Below are 14628 nucleotides of genomic sequence, written 5' to 3' on the forward strand. Positions count from 1 at the left end.
TGGACCTAGAGATTATTATACCAAGTGAAGTAAGTCAGACAGAGAAAGACAAATATTATATGATACCACTTATAGGTGGAATCTAAAATATGACACAAATGAACTTACCTACGAAACAGACTCACAGACATAGAGAACAGACTTGTGGTTGCCAAGGGGGAGGGAGGGTGGGGAAGGGATGGAGGGGGAGGTTTTTTTTTTTTTTGCGGTACGTGGGCCTCTCACTGCTGCGGCCTCTCCCGTTGCGGAGCACAGGCTCCGGACGCGCAGGCTCAGCGGCCATGGCTCACGGGCCCAGCCGTTCCGCAGCATGTGGGATCTTCCCGGACCGGGGCACAAACCCGCATCCCCTGCATCGGCAGGCGGACTCTCAACCACTGCGCCACCAGGGAAGCCCAGAGGGGGAGTTTTGAATTAGTAGATGCAAACTATTATAGAAAGAATGGATAAACAACAAGGTCCTACTGTAGAGCACAGGGAACTATATTCAATATCCTGTGATAAACCACAGTGGAAAAGAATATGAAAAGGAATGTTTATACATATGTATAATTGAATCACTTTGCATACAGCAGAAATTAACACAACATTGTAAATCAACTATACTTCAATTAAAAAAAAGAATAACAGGGTTATATTGTCTCGTTTAAATTTCACAGCAATCTAGTTTTTACTCATCTGTCACAGCTTAATTCAATCATCACTTCCTTAAGGATGCATCCTCTGATGTCCTTCACTACACCAAACCTTTATTAACTATAGCATCTTATAGCACTATGCATCTCTTTCATAATGCTTACCGCAGTTAAAATTTTACATTTTTTAACCAAAGTCTATCTTCCCTTTTGAACGTTAAGTCCCTCTGAGGCTTAATAATATCTACTTTTGTTCACCACAGTGTCTCCATTGCCAGCTAAGCCATAAGGATCACCTTGTCCAGAAGTAAACCCCAGCAGAGTGGCCTCACACAAAGGATTGGCCTTATGCAAGTTCAGTGGAAACTCGTTAAGGCCCAGTTTTTAAGGCAATCAATCCTGGTCAGCTGCACAGCTTGGACAACAGTTGCCACAACAGTCCCACAATCATGAACACTGATGTAGCAAATCCTGCCACTAGTTTGCTGTCATACAGCTTCAATTCCAAGACTTTCACCCCAGCCCACTAACACCTTAGAAGAAGTGTTAGTCACAGTAACACCTTTGCAGTCCTTATTTATATTCTACTGTCTCTGCTTTCTCTAGTCCTTGACAGCTGCTGGGCTGGCTAAAAATCCCCACCAGGGGTCTGTGTCCTCTTCTTAACCAGTCTGAAGTAAGGTAGATAGATTTTATTATCAAGGCCTCAACTTCTTCAAATCCCAACCATAAGCAATGAGTGACAAGAGGTTAAAGCGAAGGTTCTGTCATGACATATTGCTATTGGACCCTAACCCCTAACTATTCCTGGGTAGGGGCTGATACTTCCTATATTGTGCAACCCAAAAGCCCCAGAGCCCAAATGTAGGAGTTCTCTCCCAAAGCTAATGTCTAATCCTGCTGGATCTCTGTGCATTCCCCTAGAATGCATCTAGGCAACCACCAATTGCTACTGCTCTGTTTCTGTGAATCTTCCTTAATTCAACAGCCATGTATATTTGCTGCTGTGCTGTTTGCCTCGTTCACATAAAATTGTAAGTGATTGATATATAGTGGATACTACATAAATACTGGCTCAACATCTGATCTAATAAGTAAACAGAGAAGTGAACAAACAACCTCATAAGGTGAGCACTCCTATCTCTATTTTACAGGTAAGCCAAACAAAGCAGAGGTGACCAGGCCCATATCACACAGTTAGTGAATGGTGGGTATAGGATGTGAGTTCAGGTCTACCAGATTCCATACTACTTACTCTGAATCACTATACTCTACTGCAACTCACGGACTTCCTTAGGTGCACCAAGCTCTGTGTCAACTGTAAGTAACGGTAACAGCCACACTTTTTAAACTCCAGGCATCGCACTAGCTACCTGATTTATGAGATAAAGTCTAAGCTAATTACGCCAGAGAGTAATAATTCTAAATCCTACTAGATTTGAAGGAATCAAGGTCTTTCTTTTTTAACCTCTCACTTTCTAAAAATTGAAATATTTTGATGTATAATATTATGTTAGTTTCAGGTATACTACATGATGATTTGACATTTGCATAAATTATGAAATGATCACCAAGATTAAGTCTAATAACTTAATGTGTCCCCATACGACATTAGTATAGTATTATTGACCATTTTCTTTATGCTGCATGTTACATCCCTGTGGCTTATTTATTTTATAAACAGAGGTTTGTACCTCTTAATCCTCTTTACCTACTTCATCCCCCTTCCCCGCCTGCCTGCCTTCCCTGAAGGAATCAAGGTCTTGATAATAACATGTCACTTCAAACTGGTTAGGAATGGGACATTGAGCCTGCTGATGGAGGTTCTTGGTCACCTTAGCTGTCAAGAAGTTGAGAAGGCAGAGGCTACAGAATATAAATCAGGGCTGTAAAGAGTCAAATACATCTTCTAGATTTCAAGTTGGGTGAATACAGCCTGAATAAATACAATAAAACTCTCAAGTTGAACTTTTCTGAAGACTTCTAGCACATGAGCAATTTTACCAGTCAATGGCAATGATAAACTCCAAAGGAAAGTCGTGCTGCTGCTGTGTGTAGAATGCTGTGGTGCTACCACTTAATGAACCCCAGCACTGCGTTGTGTGTTTAAATGCCTTATTTTAAACTCTCAATTTTATGAGATGATTATCATCATTTGCATATGAAAAAACCAAAGGTCAAATTTTTAAAAGGTAATTGCCCAAGCCACATAAAATAACAGAATGTGGACTCATACATATGACAAAAAGATTACCTTTCTACTGTAACAAGGAGCCTCCAAACATTATGAGGAAGCTGTATTAGTTTTTCCTAATTTCTTCCCTAAAAATTCATAACACACCCTCAGATTTTTCATTATTCTTGAGTATTTTGGAAATATGATAGTTGAATACATTCCACAGGGTCATCATTGCTCTGTAGTTATCCTCTAGAGTTAGTTTACTTTTGTGCTTGATACCCATGTTCAATGTCACCCACAAAATATTTGGACTCAGAATCATCTTTAAAGAATTTAGATGTGCTACACTGTGAGAGAAATTAGCTTCACAAGCAATATCACTGCAAAGAGAACATAGAGGTTCTGAAAGGAATTCCACCATCACTGGATTTCATGTGTGCACAGCAAAAGCAACACAGGCTAACTCTGCTTGGTGAGTTTGGGAATATGCCCCAAAGAGGAGGACACAGTTAACTGTCCCCAAAAAGGAAACTTCTCTGGGGGAATAGAAGGATAATCACATAACCTTTGAGGTAAAGGTTAAATGGGAGGCAGCATGGACCCCACATAATCTTAAGGCTGAGAAATGTTAGAGAGGTCCCAGGTTGGAGAAATACAGGCAGAAAATTCTTTGCCATCTTACCTGTCCTGAGGCAATGGGAAAAGGGGAGCTATTGACCTATAGGACACAAGTCTCCCTCCAACACTCTAGGAGAACCCCAGAATTCAGGTTGCAATCAGAGATGGAAGATGTTAAGGCCTCACCTGATGGGGAAATATTCAGCAATGCTGTCAGTTGCCACATGGACAGTTTGGTTGCTTCTGGAACCCTGTTTTGGACAAAGGGAATGCGGAGAAGGGGTCTTAGGAATAGGCTGAGACAAGCTCAAGATAGAGAACATAAAGGTTTTGGTTATGAGATGCACATTCCTTAAATTATACCCAGGGAGTCAGTCCTGCAAAACACTTGATATGCGCTCGCTCGCGCGCTCTCTCTCTCTCTCTCATGAAAGTGATTATAAACAAGATCTCAACTGACTAGCTCTCTTGCTTATTTTCCTACAAAGATAGGTCTAATACATTAATTTCCATTGAGGAAATATTGGGTCTGTTATATACGTACATGAGAAATCCACAGCCATTGTAAGCTATGATCTCTTGAGCTCATTTAAGCTCTGGCTAAGTCTTTATTTCCAAATGTTTGCATCTCACTTTAAAAAAAATTATTAGTAGTTTCAATAGCCATGAGATTACTCCTTAGAAATAACAATTCTGTTAACTGGAAAAAGGTTTTCATCGCTATTATACTTCAAAAAGAATATCAAAGGGAAAACTGTACTATCAGCTAAGATTTGGTTCTCAGATATAAAAGTTCTACCCTTGCGGTTATCGTGAGCTAGCCATGAGCACAGTCTAGAATAGGAAGGTTCTATGAATTGAGTCAGAATAAGGCGTCATCCACCCAGAGGGAACAAATCTGGGAGGGAGAATCACTGTCAAGGTAAGACAGTTTCAGAGTAATAGTTAACATTTTTTTGAGTAGCCATTATATTCTGGTGCTTACTGAGCTCTATTTTTCATATTAAAATTTGTATTATAAGGTATTTAGAAATTATACAATAAGAGATGCCAATGTGCAGACCATAGAAATTTAAGGTAACATTGTCATTTTTGCTTAAAGTCCATCTTTTAAAGAGATAAAACATTACAAATTCAGCTAAAGCTTCTTGTGTATCACTCCAATCATATTTTTGTTTTTTTATTTTTAGCACACCTATATTTACAGTATTTGCCTTTTTCACCCAGCAAATATTTTGATATTTACCTATGTTGATACATGTGGATCTGGTTGATTCACATTAGCTTCTACATGGAACTTCACCGAAGAATGAATCTCAGTTGATCCTCTCCAGTAGGGTCTTTCTACCCTTTTAACATTCAAAAAGTGCTGTAAAGACCAATCCTGTGCATATCTCCTTGTGTACTTGTGCAAATTTCTCTAGGTCCTCTCCTTGAAGCAGATTTTCTGGGTCATTAAGGTATGCTCCCTCCAACTTTATTAGGCATTGCCAAGATTATTTCCAAAGTGATTGTGTCAATTTACACATCTATCAGAAAGGTATGAGTTCTTTTGCCCACTTTTTTCTTGGTATTTTTTCTTTCTTATTGTTTTCTAAGTATTCTTTTGGAAATTATTTCAATGCAAATAAATTGTTCCAATCTATGGTTTAATACTTCACTTTACCAGTGTCTTTTATCACAAAAAAAATCTTAATGTGGAAAATTGTAACATTTTCCTCCTAGGTTTGTGCTTTTTGTCTTAAAAAGAAACTCTATACCTCAGTGTGATATATTTATTTTCTTCTAAGTGTTTAAATATTTTTCCTCTTCACATCACATTTATCTTCAAACCAGCTAGAATGTATTTTTGCGTATAGTATTAGGGAATCTCTTTTTGCAGAGATAACCATTAAAAAAAGTCCATCCTTTCACCATTGCTTTAAAGCTATCTGTCATAATACCATGTTTTCATATACAGCTTGGCCTGTTTCTAGGCTGTTTTGGTCTATTCATCTGTCTCTATTTGCCTGTTGATGTCACACAGCTTTACTAAATTACTATAATTTTCTAATAAGTCTTGATATCCAGAAGGGTAAGTTCTAATTTTTTTTTTCAGAATTACTTTGCTCTTCTTGCTCTTTATTCTACCATATAAATTTTAGGATTAGCTAAATCTCCCATTAGTGTCTTTTAAAAAATCTATTTCTTAATAATTTGTTGGTAGTGAATGGGAACTATTAATTTTTTCCTCAGTTTTGTGGTTGATTGGCCAAATCTTTTATTTAGTATTCCATCGCTGATCAACACAAATATTTGATATTATTGGGGAAGAGGGGAGGGGTGCTGTGTGGCAAAAAAAAATCATGTTGTAATTACACTTGAAGTTGTACTGATTTTCCAAATTAATCTGGCAAGGTTGAGAACGGTTATGATAAATTCTTCTGAACCATGACAAGACATGAATCTCCATTTATTTAGGCTTCTTTTATGTCCTTTAACAAAAATTAGCAATTCTTCCATTAAGGTCTTACACACTTTTGCCAGGTTAACTCCTGGATCTTTTTTTTTTGGTTGAGCTATTTCTTGCATTTGATCTTCTGGGCCACTATTGCAGCCTCTCCTGTCATTCACCTACTTTATTATTTTGTCAAAAAATCATGTTTTTAGCGTCATATATGTGAGTGTGTTACTTTCAGGTCTCTTTAAGGACTTTTTGTTGTTGTTCAGGTGTTCATCTGCTTCTCTAGCAATTATAACACTTAACATGGATCCCAATATTTTGACCCGATCCGTCTTTGCTCGTTAGAGATCCTTGACTGTACAATTACCTTCCTTTCAGATAAACAGAGGAATTCACAGGAGCTAAATGGAAAAGGTGTTTCTTACCTTGTGCTTGGGGTGAAGAAAGGAGATTCTCATATTCTTGAGCCACTTTGGAGGAAGCCTCTGTGATCTTTGCTCAAGTAAGAGTATAGACCACTCAACCCATGCCCTTGCCTTTTGTGGACAAGAGGACCTCATAACAGGCTGAGATCCTCAGATGTTGAAATGCCAAGCTCTCAGAGATCCTCTGAGTTTCTGAGCTCTAATGATGCTTACTTTTGTTTCTTCCACCCCTAGGGGAAGAATCCCAATTCTCCAATTCTCTAGAGCCAAGGGCAACTAGCTTGCAGTTAGGAATCGAAGCTATCTGGATACCCAAATCCACCATTGGTATATTTTCTACTTGTTTTTTAAAATTTGTTGGTGGTGAAAGGGAATGGTATTAATTGATTTTATGGGGGGCGTTTTGCAGTTTTGTGGCTGGTTGGACAAATTTTTAATATAGTATTCCATCCTAGTTCAACACAAGAATGGTATTTTGAGGAGTAAGGGAATAGGAGATTCTGCAGATTTCCAAAGAATAAGAAAACAGGCAAAATGTGGCCAGCATTCTCCATTTGTTTTTTTAGACTTACTGAGTGAATAGAACTTTCTTTCGTTACATATACGACTGATCTAAGTGGTTTTTGTTGTTGCTGTCGGCTGTTTGGTTTTTAATACGGTTAACACTGAGATTCACTTTGAAAGACACTTAGAAATCTTAGGAGTAAAACACACCAATCCCTCCCACTCTCCCAAAAATCTAGTTGGTTTGAATGGACAGAATGACCGAATTTTCCATTTTAGGTGTGCAGAAAGATCTTTGTAAAAGATCTTAGAACTTTAGGCCTCATTTATCAGGTGAATTTAGAAGGAAGGAAGCCTTTAGGAGAATTTCTACTTGGAAATATAAGAAAACTAGTACGCAGGTTCAAGTCGTATATTTTTAAATGAACTTGTTGAAAGAAACGTTAACAATTCCAAAACGAAATCAAAACAAGTTTTAACTTTTTCCTCTCAAGAGTACAAAAAACAAAAATTATGGAGAGAAAGTTAACAGGAAATTCTTAAAACGTGAAAACAACTCTTCCTTGCGCTAGTCCTTGAGTAGTTACCATAGAACAGTCTCTACTTTTCGGCAGCTTCTTTGAATGCAGATTTTGGTCCCAAGTCTCTTGGTGCTTAGTATCTGCTCCGGTCTCCCCCTCTCTCCGCACAGCTTCCCAGGCGGCCTCCGCCTAGTGGGGCCCTGCGGCCGGACCCGCTGTAGGACTCGCGCGGGGGCGGGCACCTCCTCTCCATGGACCGCGGCCTCCCGCGATCAGCTCTGCCTGCCCGGTCGCGGCCCCTCCAATAGCGCTCGCTCCGGCCGCCACCGTAAGCATCGGGCGGGCAGCCGCGGTACTCGTCGTAACGGCCGCCGCCGTAAGATGGCGGGGGCCCCCGTGAAGGGGCGGCGCTGCGCGGGTCCCCGTAGCTCTCGAAGGGGTCTCGGTAGGAGCCTCCGCTCGGGTGATACAGGTAGTCGCGGTCGCGCCCCCCGTAGCCGTCTCGGTCACCGTAGCCTCTCGATGGACAGTCGTCCCGGGCGCTGGAGTGGCCGTAGTCGCGGTAGGTGTACTCTCTGGGCGAGGGAGCAAAACCCCGGGGGTCGCGGGCGCTCGAGTAGTCGCGGCTCGACGAGTAGCTGTCTCGGGGCGAGTAGCCCTCCTCCCGGGGGCCCAGGTAGGGGTCCCGGCGCGGGGGCGGCGGCTCCCGGCGCAGCGGGCCGGCATAGCCGTCTCGCCCCCGCGTGGCCGGGGGCCGCCCGTGTATTCCACCGTTTCCGCTGCGGGCCGGGCCCGACGGCGCGGCCCTCTTCGGGGGCGGGCCGGCCCTGCGCGGCGGTGGCGGCCCGCGCTTCACAGGCAGCGGGGCCCGGGAGGACCGCAGGTAGAAGTCGCCCGCGTAGCCGCCGTCGTCCGCCGGCCCGCCCCGGGACTCGGGGCGCCGTGGGGCGCTGCCGCGGTCCCCGAGCAGGCCCCTCGGGCGGCTATGGGACGGCGGCGGGCCCCGCCGGCTGCTCTCGAACGCCGGCTTGGTGGCCTGGGCTACCTTTATGGCCTTACCATCCAGGGACTTGCCGTTCATGTCTCTGGCGGCGGCCTTGGCATCTGCCGGGCTTTCGAAGGTGACGAACGCGAAGCCCCTGGACTTGCTGGTTTCTCGATCTTTCATCAGGAGCACCTCGGTGAGGCAGCCATACTTGCCAAACGTGGCCTCGAGGATTTTCTCGTCGGTTTCGAGGTTGAGCCCGCCAATGAAGAGCTTCCCCGGGCGATCCACTTCCACCATGTCTGCGGGTCGGGTGGTCAGTGGCGTGGGCGGCGAAGTCGAGGCACCGGTCTTCGCTTCCGAGCCCGCTGGCCGAGGGCGGCTCCTACCGGTTGGGCGGTGCGTCGTCGCGGAAACCCGCGGAAACCCGCGGAAACTCGCGGAAACCCGCGGAAACTCGCGGAAACCCGCGGAAACCCCCGGAACCACAAGTCGGCTGCGCAGGCGGAATGCTCCGGTTTGTGCCTCTCGGGTCTAGTTCCCGCAGCCTGGCTGGCTCTTGCTGGTTGTGATTGGTTGGTGGTGCGGGGAGGGCCGTCCCGCCCGGCAACGAGGCAAGTTGGCGGTTTTGTGACTTTTTTCACAGTCGTTTAACTACGACTGAGTAACCTATCCTTGGCCTGAATTCTTTAAGTCACTCCTGAAAAAAAGTTTTTCCCATTGCTCTTAATGAGCGGAATTTTAATGCATTCCAATCCACGTTACCCAAAACCATATTCAAACAGAAAAAGTAGTTGAAAAAAAATGGAATAATAATTTTAAAGTTTTAAAATGCAGTTTGTACGTAAAATGTGTTAAGAATACGATTTTTTGCGTTGCCAAGGGGAAAGAGAGAAAATGATAAGTGGAGGGTTCTTTGGTGGTATAGGAAGAAGAGGGAGTCATTCTTTGGATGTGCCATCTTTCCCTCCTGCACCGTTTTCTTGCATTTTTCAACCTTCAAAGGACTCAGTTATGTAGTATTGAAACTGCCCTTTAAGATAAATATTGAACGGAAAGTCACCTGAGGGACAAAATAAAGGCAAATGTGACAGCACTAGGACACTCGCCAAAGTAGCACCTAAGCAAGCATAGGACACTAAAGCCTTTACCGCTTCATCGCGAAAGAAAGGCGCACCTCAGGAAAACAAAACATTTTGGGTTCATTCTAACGAATTACACAGTTCAGATTTGTTCCTCACGATATTCTCTGAATGGAAATAAGTATGAAAAGTAAATTGGTGAACTATCTTCACCCAAGATAGTAATGTCTAAAGTCACTTTTTAAAAAAATATTTACTTTGTGTGGGAGTGTGTATATATATATTATGTGTTACATTTTTTTTATTGCAATAGCCATATAATCTTGAAAAGGGTACTGCAAGGAGGCATTTTTATGATGTTTCTGATTTTAATGGGTACTCTTTTAAGGCTTTGAGAGTTTTTTAGCATGCATAAATGGAAGTTAAAGTATAAATGCATCCCATCAGTTCATGTGAGGAATTGCAGTAACAAATTTTTATTATTAAAATCATTATTATATTTCTAAGGTAAACTTACCTGTTGGGATGTATTCATTTTTAAATATATTAACGAATTTTGTTTGCTCATACTTAGAAATTTTACATTTCTGGGCATAAAGGGTATTAGCCAATAATTTTCTTCCCCATACCTAGCTGGGGAGATTTTTGCCCAAATTTCTTTTAGTTTTCAGTCTATTCAGATTTTTAAAAATTTCTTCTTGACTTGGTCTTTGTAAGATATACTTTTTTCTAAAAGTTATCCATCTTTGTTTAATTTGAAAATTTATTTTATCAATAGCCTGTCCAGTTTTGCTTTCTTTTTTTGTGACCAGTCTTGCCAGAAGTTTTTTACCTTTTCAAAGAACTACACTTTTTCTTTGCTGATCCTCTGTTTTGATTTTATTTGCTGCTATTGTCTTTTTTCCTTTCCATAATTCTTTGGATTTACAATTTGTATTATTTTCATTCTAGATTTTTAGGTAAGACACTTAGTGCATTAAGAGTTTCAAAAAACATTTCTTCTGATTGTTATATCTAAGTTTAAATTTTACTCTCCATGTACTAGTTAACAGCCTGCCCTGAGCTGTGATACACGGTTATTTTCACTGTTGTTCAGTTCCTAACATTTTCTCATTTTCATCATTTCTTGACTCATGAATTATAAAGAAGTATGTTTTAAAAATTTCAAACATATGGATATTTTTGGTTTTCTAACATGCTCTATATGATATCCATACGTTGGTATTTGATGAAACTTGCTTTACGACCTGAAGTATATGTGTGCTTTTGTGTGTGTGTTGTGTGTCTAATAGTCCACGTATGCTTGAGAAGAAAGTATATTCTCTAAATATTGGGGTAGAATTCTTTCCTTATATAGTGATGTTCAAGTCTTCCTCATCCTAACTTATTTTTTATTTGATAGAGTTGTTGAGAACTGTTTTAAACTCCCATAATTGTGGATTTATTAATTTCTCTTTATTTTTATGTCCATTTTTGCCTCATGTAACTTAAGATTATATTGTTAAATGCATGAAGATTGAGAATTGCTATGTATTTCTGGTGAATGATTTTATTATGTAATGATCCTCATTATTTATAATATGTTTTTTACCTTAATTTGTTTTGTCTGACACTTATGTAGCTCAATATTTTTCAGAATTTTTTCTGCCAGCTTATTGTGTGCCGTCTGTTAACCATGCCTTTCTTGCCTCTTTTTTCCATCTTTCCTGCCATCTCTGGTATCACATGATTTGACTATTCCTTTCTTTTTCCTCTAACAATATGGAAGAAGTTATGTTTTCTATATCTATTCCTTGAATGATTACCTTTAATGTTTTTATTGAGGGCTAACTTATAAACACAAAATTTACAAGTTTATGTATAAAATCTTAAATTTACTGCTTAATTAATTTTTACATATGTGTACATCCATGTAAACATGGCTGACCCACATCAAGATCTATAACATTTCCATCACCCCCAATTGTTCCCTCATGCCCCTTTCAAAATAATACCTTCCGCTCAGAGGTAACCACTTTTCTGACTTACATAAGCATACTTTTGTTTTGCTTGTTCTTTGACTTTATATAAACGGAATCATATAGAATGAACTCTTCTGTGTCTGGCTTATGGCACTCAGTATATTTTTGAGATTCATCCATGTATTGTACACACCAGTAATTGCACTTTTTCTTTGATTTTTTTAGTTGTTGTACGACTATACCAAAATATTTTTTTTTCCATTTTTCTGTTGATGGACATAGGAGCTTGTTGGGGAATGATTCCTTTTTCCTCCAGTTACCACAATGCCCTCTCCCCATATAATCAGTCCCAGATCCCACAATACATCCAGAATCCATTCACTTAACTACTTCTGCACTACAATCACCTTCATACCAACTACCTATGTCCCTTAGCTGGACACCTGCTGGGGACACAAAGTCTTATGAGTGGGTAAAATGGTCAACAGTCCCAAGGGTCTGGGACTCCTTGACAAGGGAGCCTCATGTCCCTTGTCAAGTATCAAAACCCATTGGTGATCTGTACCCGGAGCTGCAATTAGATTGAGAGAATATAGAAATGTAAGGGTTGATAGAATTTAAGTGGAGGTTTGGATGAGAATTGGAATGTTTAAACAGGCTTTACGTGAAATGATTGGGTCTCTTTGTCTCTTTTACCTGAGTGTATTATGTGGATGGATATTGTATCTGACTGAGGAATGTTTCCCCTACCTACTGTTGTAAAACACAAGACAGAAATTGCTCCTTAAGCAGCATTAATAGGACATGCTAAATGGGAACAAGTAAGATTGCCTGAACACAAACGATGCGACCAACAAGGAATTAATTTCCAAAATATAAAAACAGCTCATACAGCTTAATATTAAAAAAATAAACAACCAAATCAAAAAATGGACAGAAGACCTAAATAGACATTTCTCCAAAGCAGACGTACAATGGCCAACAGGCACATGAAAAGATGCTCAACATCCCTAATTATTAGAGAAATGTAAATCAAAACTACAATGAGGTACCACCTCAAACCAGAAGAATAGCCATCTTCAAAATTCTACAAATAATAAATGCTGGAGAGGGTGTGCAGAAAAGGGAACCCTCCTACACTGATGGTGGGAATGTAAATTGGTGCAGCCAATATAGAAAACAGTATGGAGGTTCCTTAAAAAACTAAGGTTACCATATGATCCAGCTATCCCACTCCTGGGCATATATCCAGAGAAAACTCTAATTAAAAAAGATATGTGCACCCCAATGTTCATTGCAGCACTCTTTACAATAGCCAAGACATGGAAGCAGTCTAAATGTCCATTGACAGATGAATGGATGTGGCATATCTTCATACACACATACACACACACACACACACACACACACACACACTGGAATATTACTCAGCCATAAAAAGAATGAAATAATGCCATTTGCAGCAACATGGATGGACCTAGAGATTATCATACTAAGTGAAGTAAGTCAGACAGAGAAAGACAAATATCATATGATATCACTTATATGCTGAATCTTAAAAAATGATAAAATGAACTATTTACAAAACAGAAATAGACTCACAGACATAGAAAACAAACTTATGGTTACCAAAGGGGAAAGGGGGGAGGGATAAACTAGGAGTTTGGGATTAACAGATACACACTACTATATATAAAATAAACAACAAGGACCCACTGTGCAGCACAGGGAACTATCAATATCTTGTAATAACCTATAATAGAAAAGAATCTGAAAAAGAATATATATATATATACACACACACATATATAGACATACATATATATCTGATTTACTTTGCTGTATACCTGAAACTAACACAACACTGTAAATCAACTATACTTCAATTAAAATTTCTTTTCACAAAAGATTGCCTGAGCCCACACAGTATAGAATAAAACCCTGAATGCTGGTATGAGTGAATCCTCTGTACCAGAGACCTATGTGGAGTATAAACAGGTTTATAGCAAAAGCTTGTGAACACTCCACAGTAATGACTCCTGGGACTTGGACTAGAGAATTTCCATTTGAGGGGCAATTACTAGCTTGCTATTGAACATTAATTGAAACTGTCCCTATGACTGAAGGACAAAAAAAATAATCTTCTCACCTCGCACCCATTAGTATGGTTACTATCAAAAAAAAAAAAAAAAGAAAGAAAGAAAAAAACAGAAAATAACGTGTTGGGGAGGATGTGCAGAAACTGGAACACTTGTGCACCTACTGGTAGGAATGTAAAATGGTGCAGCCACTATGGGAAACAGGGTGGTGGTTTTTCAAAAAATTAAAAACAGAATTACCAGATGATCCAGCAGTCTACTTCTAGGTATGTATAATAAAGAATTGAAAGCAGGGTCTCAGATATTTTATACCCATGTTCATAGCCACATTATTCACAATAGCCAAGAGGTGGAAGCAACTCGTGTCCATTGCCAGATTAGTGGATAAACAAAACGTAGTATGTATGTATAGTGTAATATTATTCAGACTTAAAAGGGAAGGAAATGCTGACACCTGCTACAATATGGATGAACTTGGAGGACATTATGCTAATTATTTAAAATAAGCCATTCACAAAAAAGACAAATACCATATGGTGATTTCACTTATAAAAGGTGTCCTAGAATAGTCAAGTTCATAGAAACAGAAAGTGGAGCAGCGGTTGACAGGGGTGGAGGGAGGGAGAAATGAGGAGCTATTGTTTAACTGGTATAGAATTTCAGTTCTTCCAGATGAAAAAGTTCTAGGGATTTGTTGCACAACAATGTGAATATACCTAACACTACTGAACTGCACATCTAAGAATAGTTAAGATGGTAAACTTCATGTTATGTGTATTTAAGCACAACTAAAAATTTTGTAAATAAAAAATAAATAATAATCTTAAAACCTGAAGTACCAGTGACGTCTTGCGTGAGGTCAGAAAAACATGTTCATGGGGAGGGCAGTGGCCAGTAGAGTTCCATAATAAAATGGAAATGGTTTGTATAGGAATATGTTATCAGAGGAATGCAGAGTTACTCAGTGGATTCACAAGCAGGTGTACTCTTTTCTCCAAGGACTGACTATGGAAACACATGAGGGAACCGCCAGGGTCTATTCTATGGATAGTGCCCTGTAAACAGCTTTTCAGCTGACCAAAAAAGAGCTGCTTCATTTATGGATGGCAGTTCCAAGGTGAACGGACCGCATCCTGTTGGGAAGGTTACCATATTGTTCGAAGAAGGTAAAAACCA

General features: G+C 40.2%; 1 protein-coding gene across 1 annotated transcript; it reads right to left on the minus strand.

Moving 5' to 3' along the window:
• Positions 1-6699: 6699 nt before the first annotated feature.
• On the minus strand, positions 6700-8610 carry RBMXL2 (RBMX like 2). The gene has a single exon (XM_022563240.2). The coding sequence runs from the start codon at positions 8608-8610 to the stop codon at positions 7459-7461; it is 1152 nt and encodes a 383-aa protein (XP_022418948.2). The 3' UTR covers positions 6700-7458.
• Positions 8611-14628: the final 6018 nt, after the last annotated feature.

The sequence above is a fragment of the Delphinapterus leucas genome, chromosome 7 (assembly GCF_059928025.1).
Source record: "Delphinapterus leucas isolate spDelLeu-1000000601 "Yukka" chromosome 7, BTC_Dleu_Yukka2, whole genome shotgun sequence".
NCBI lineage: Eukaryota > Metazoa > Chordata > Mammalia > Artiodactyla > Monodontidae > Delphinapterus > Delphinapterus leucas.

What these genes read in the sequence shown, in the direction of transcription:
- RBMXL2 (XM_022563240.2), bottom strand. Translation starts at nt 8,610, where the DNA reads ATGGTGGAAGTGGATCGCCCGGGGAAGCTCTTCATTGGCGGGCTCAAC.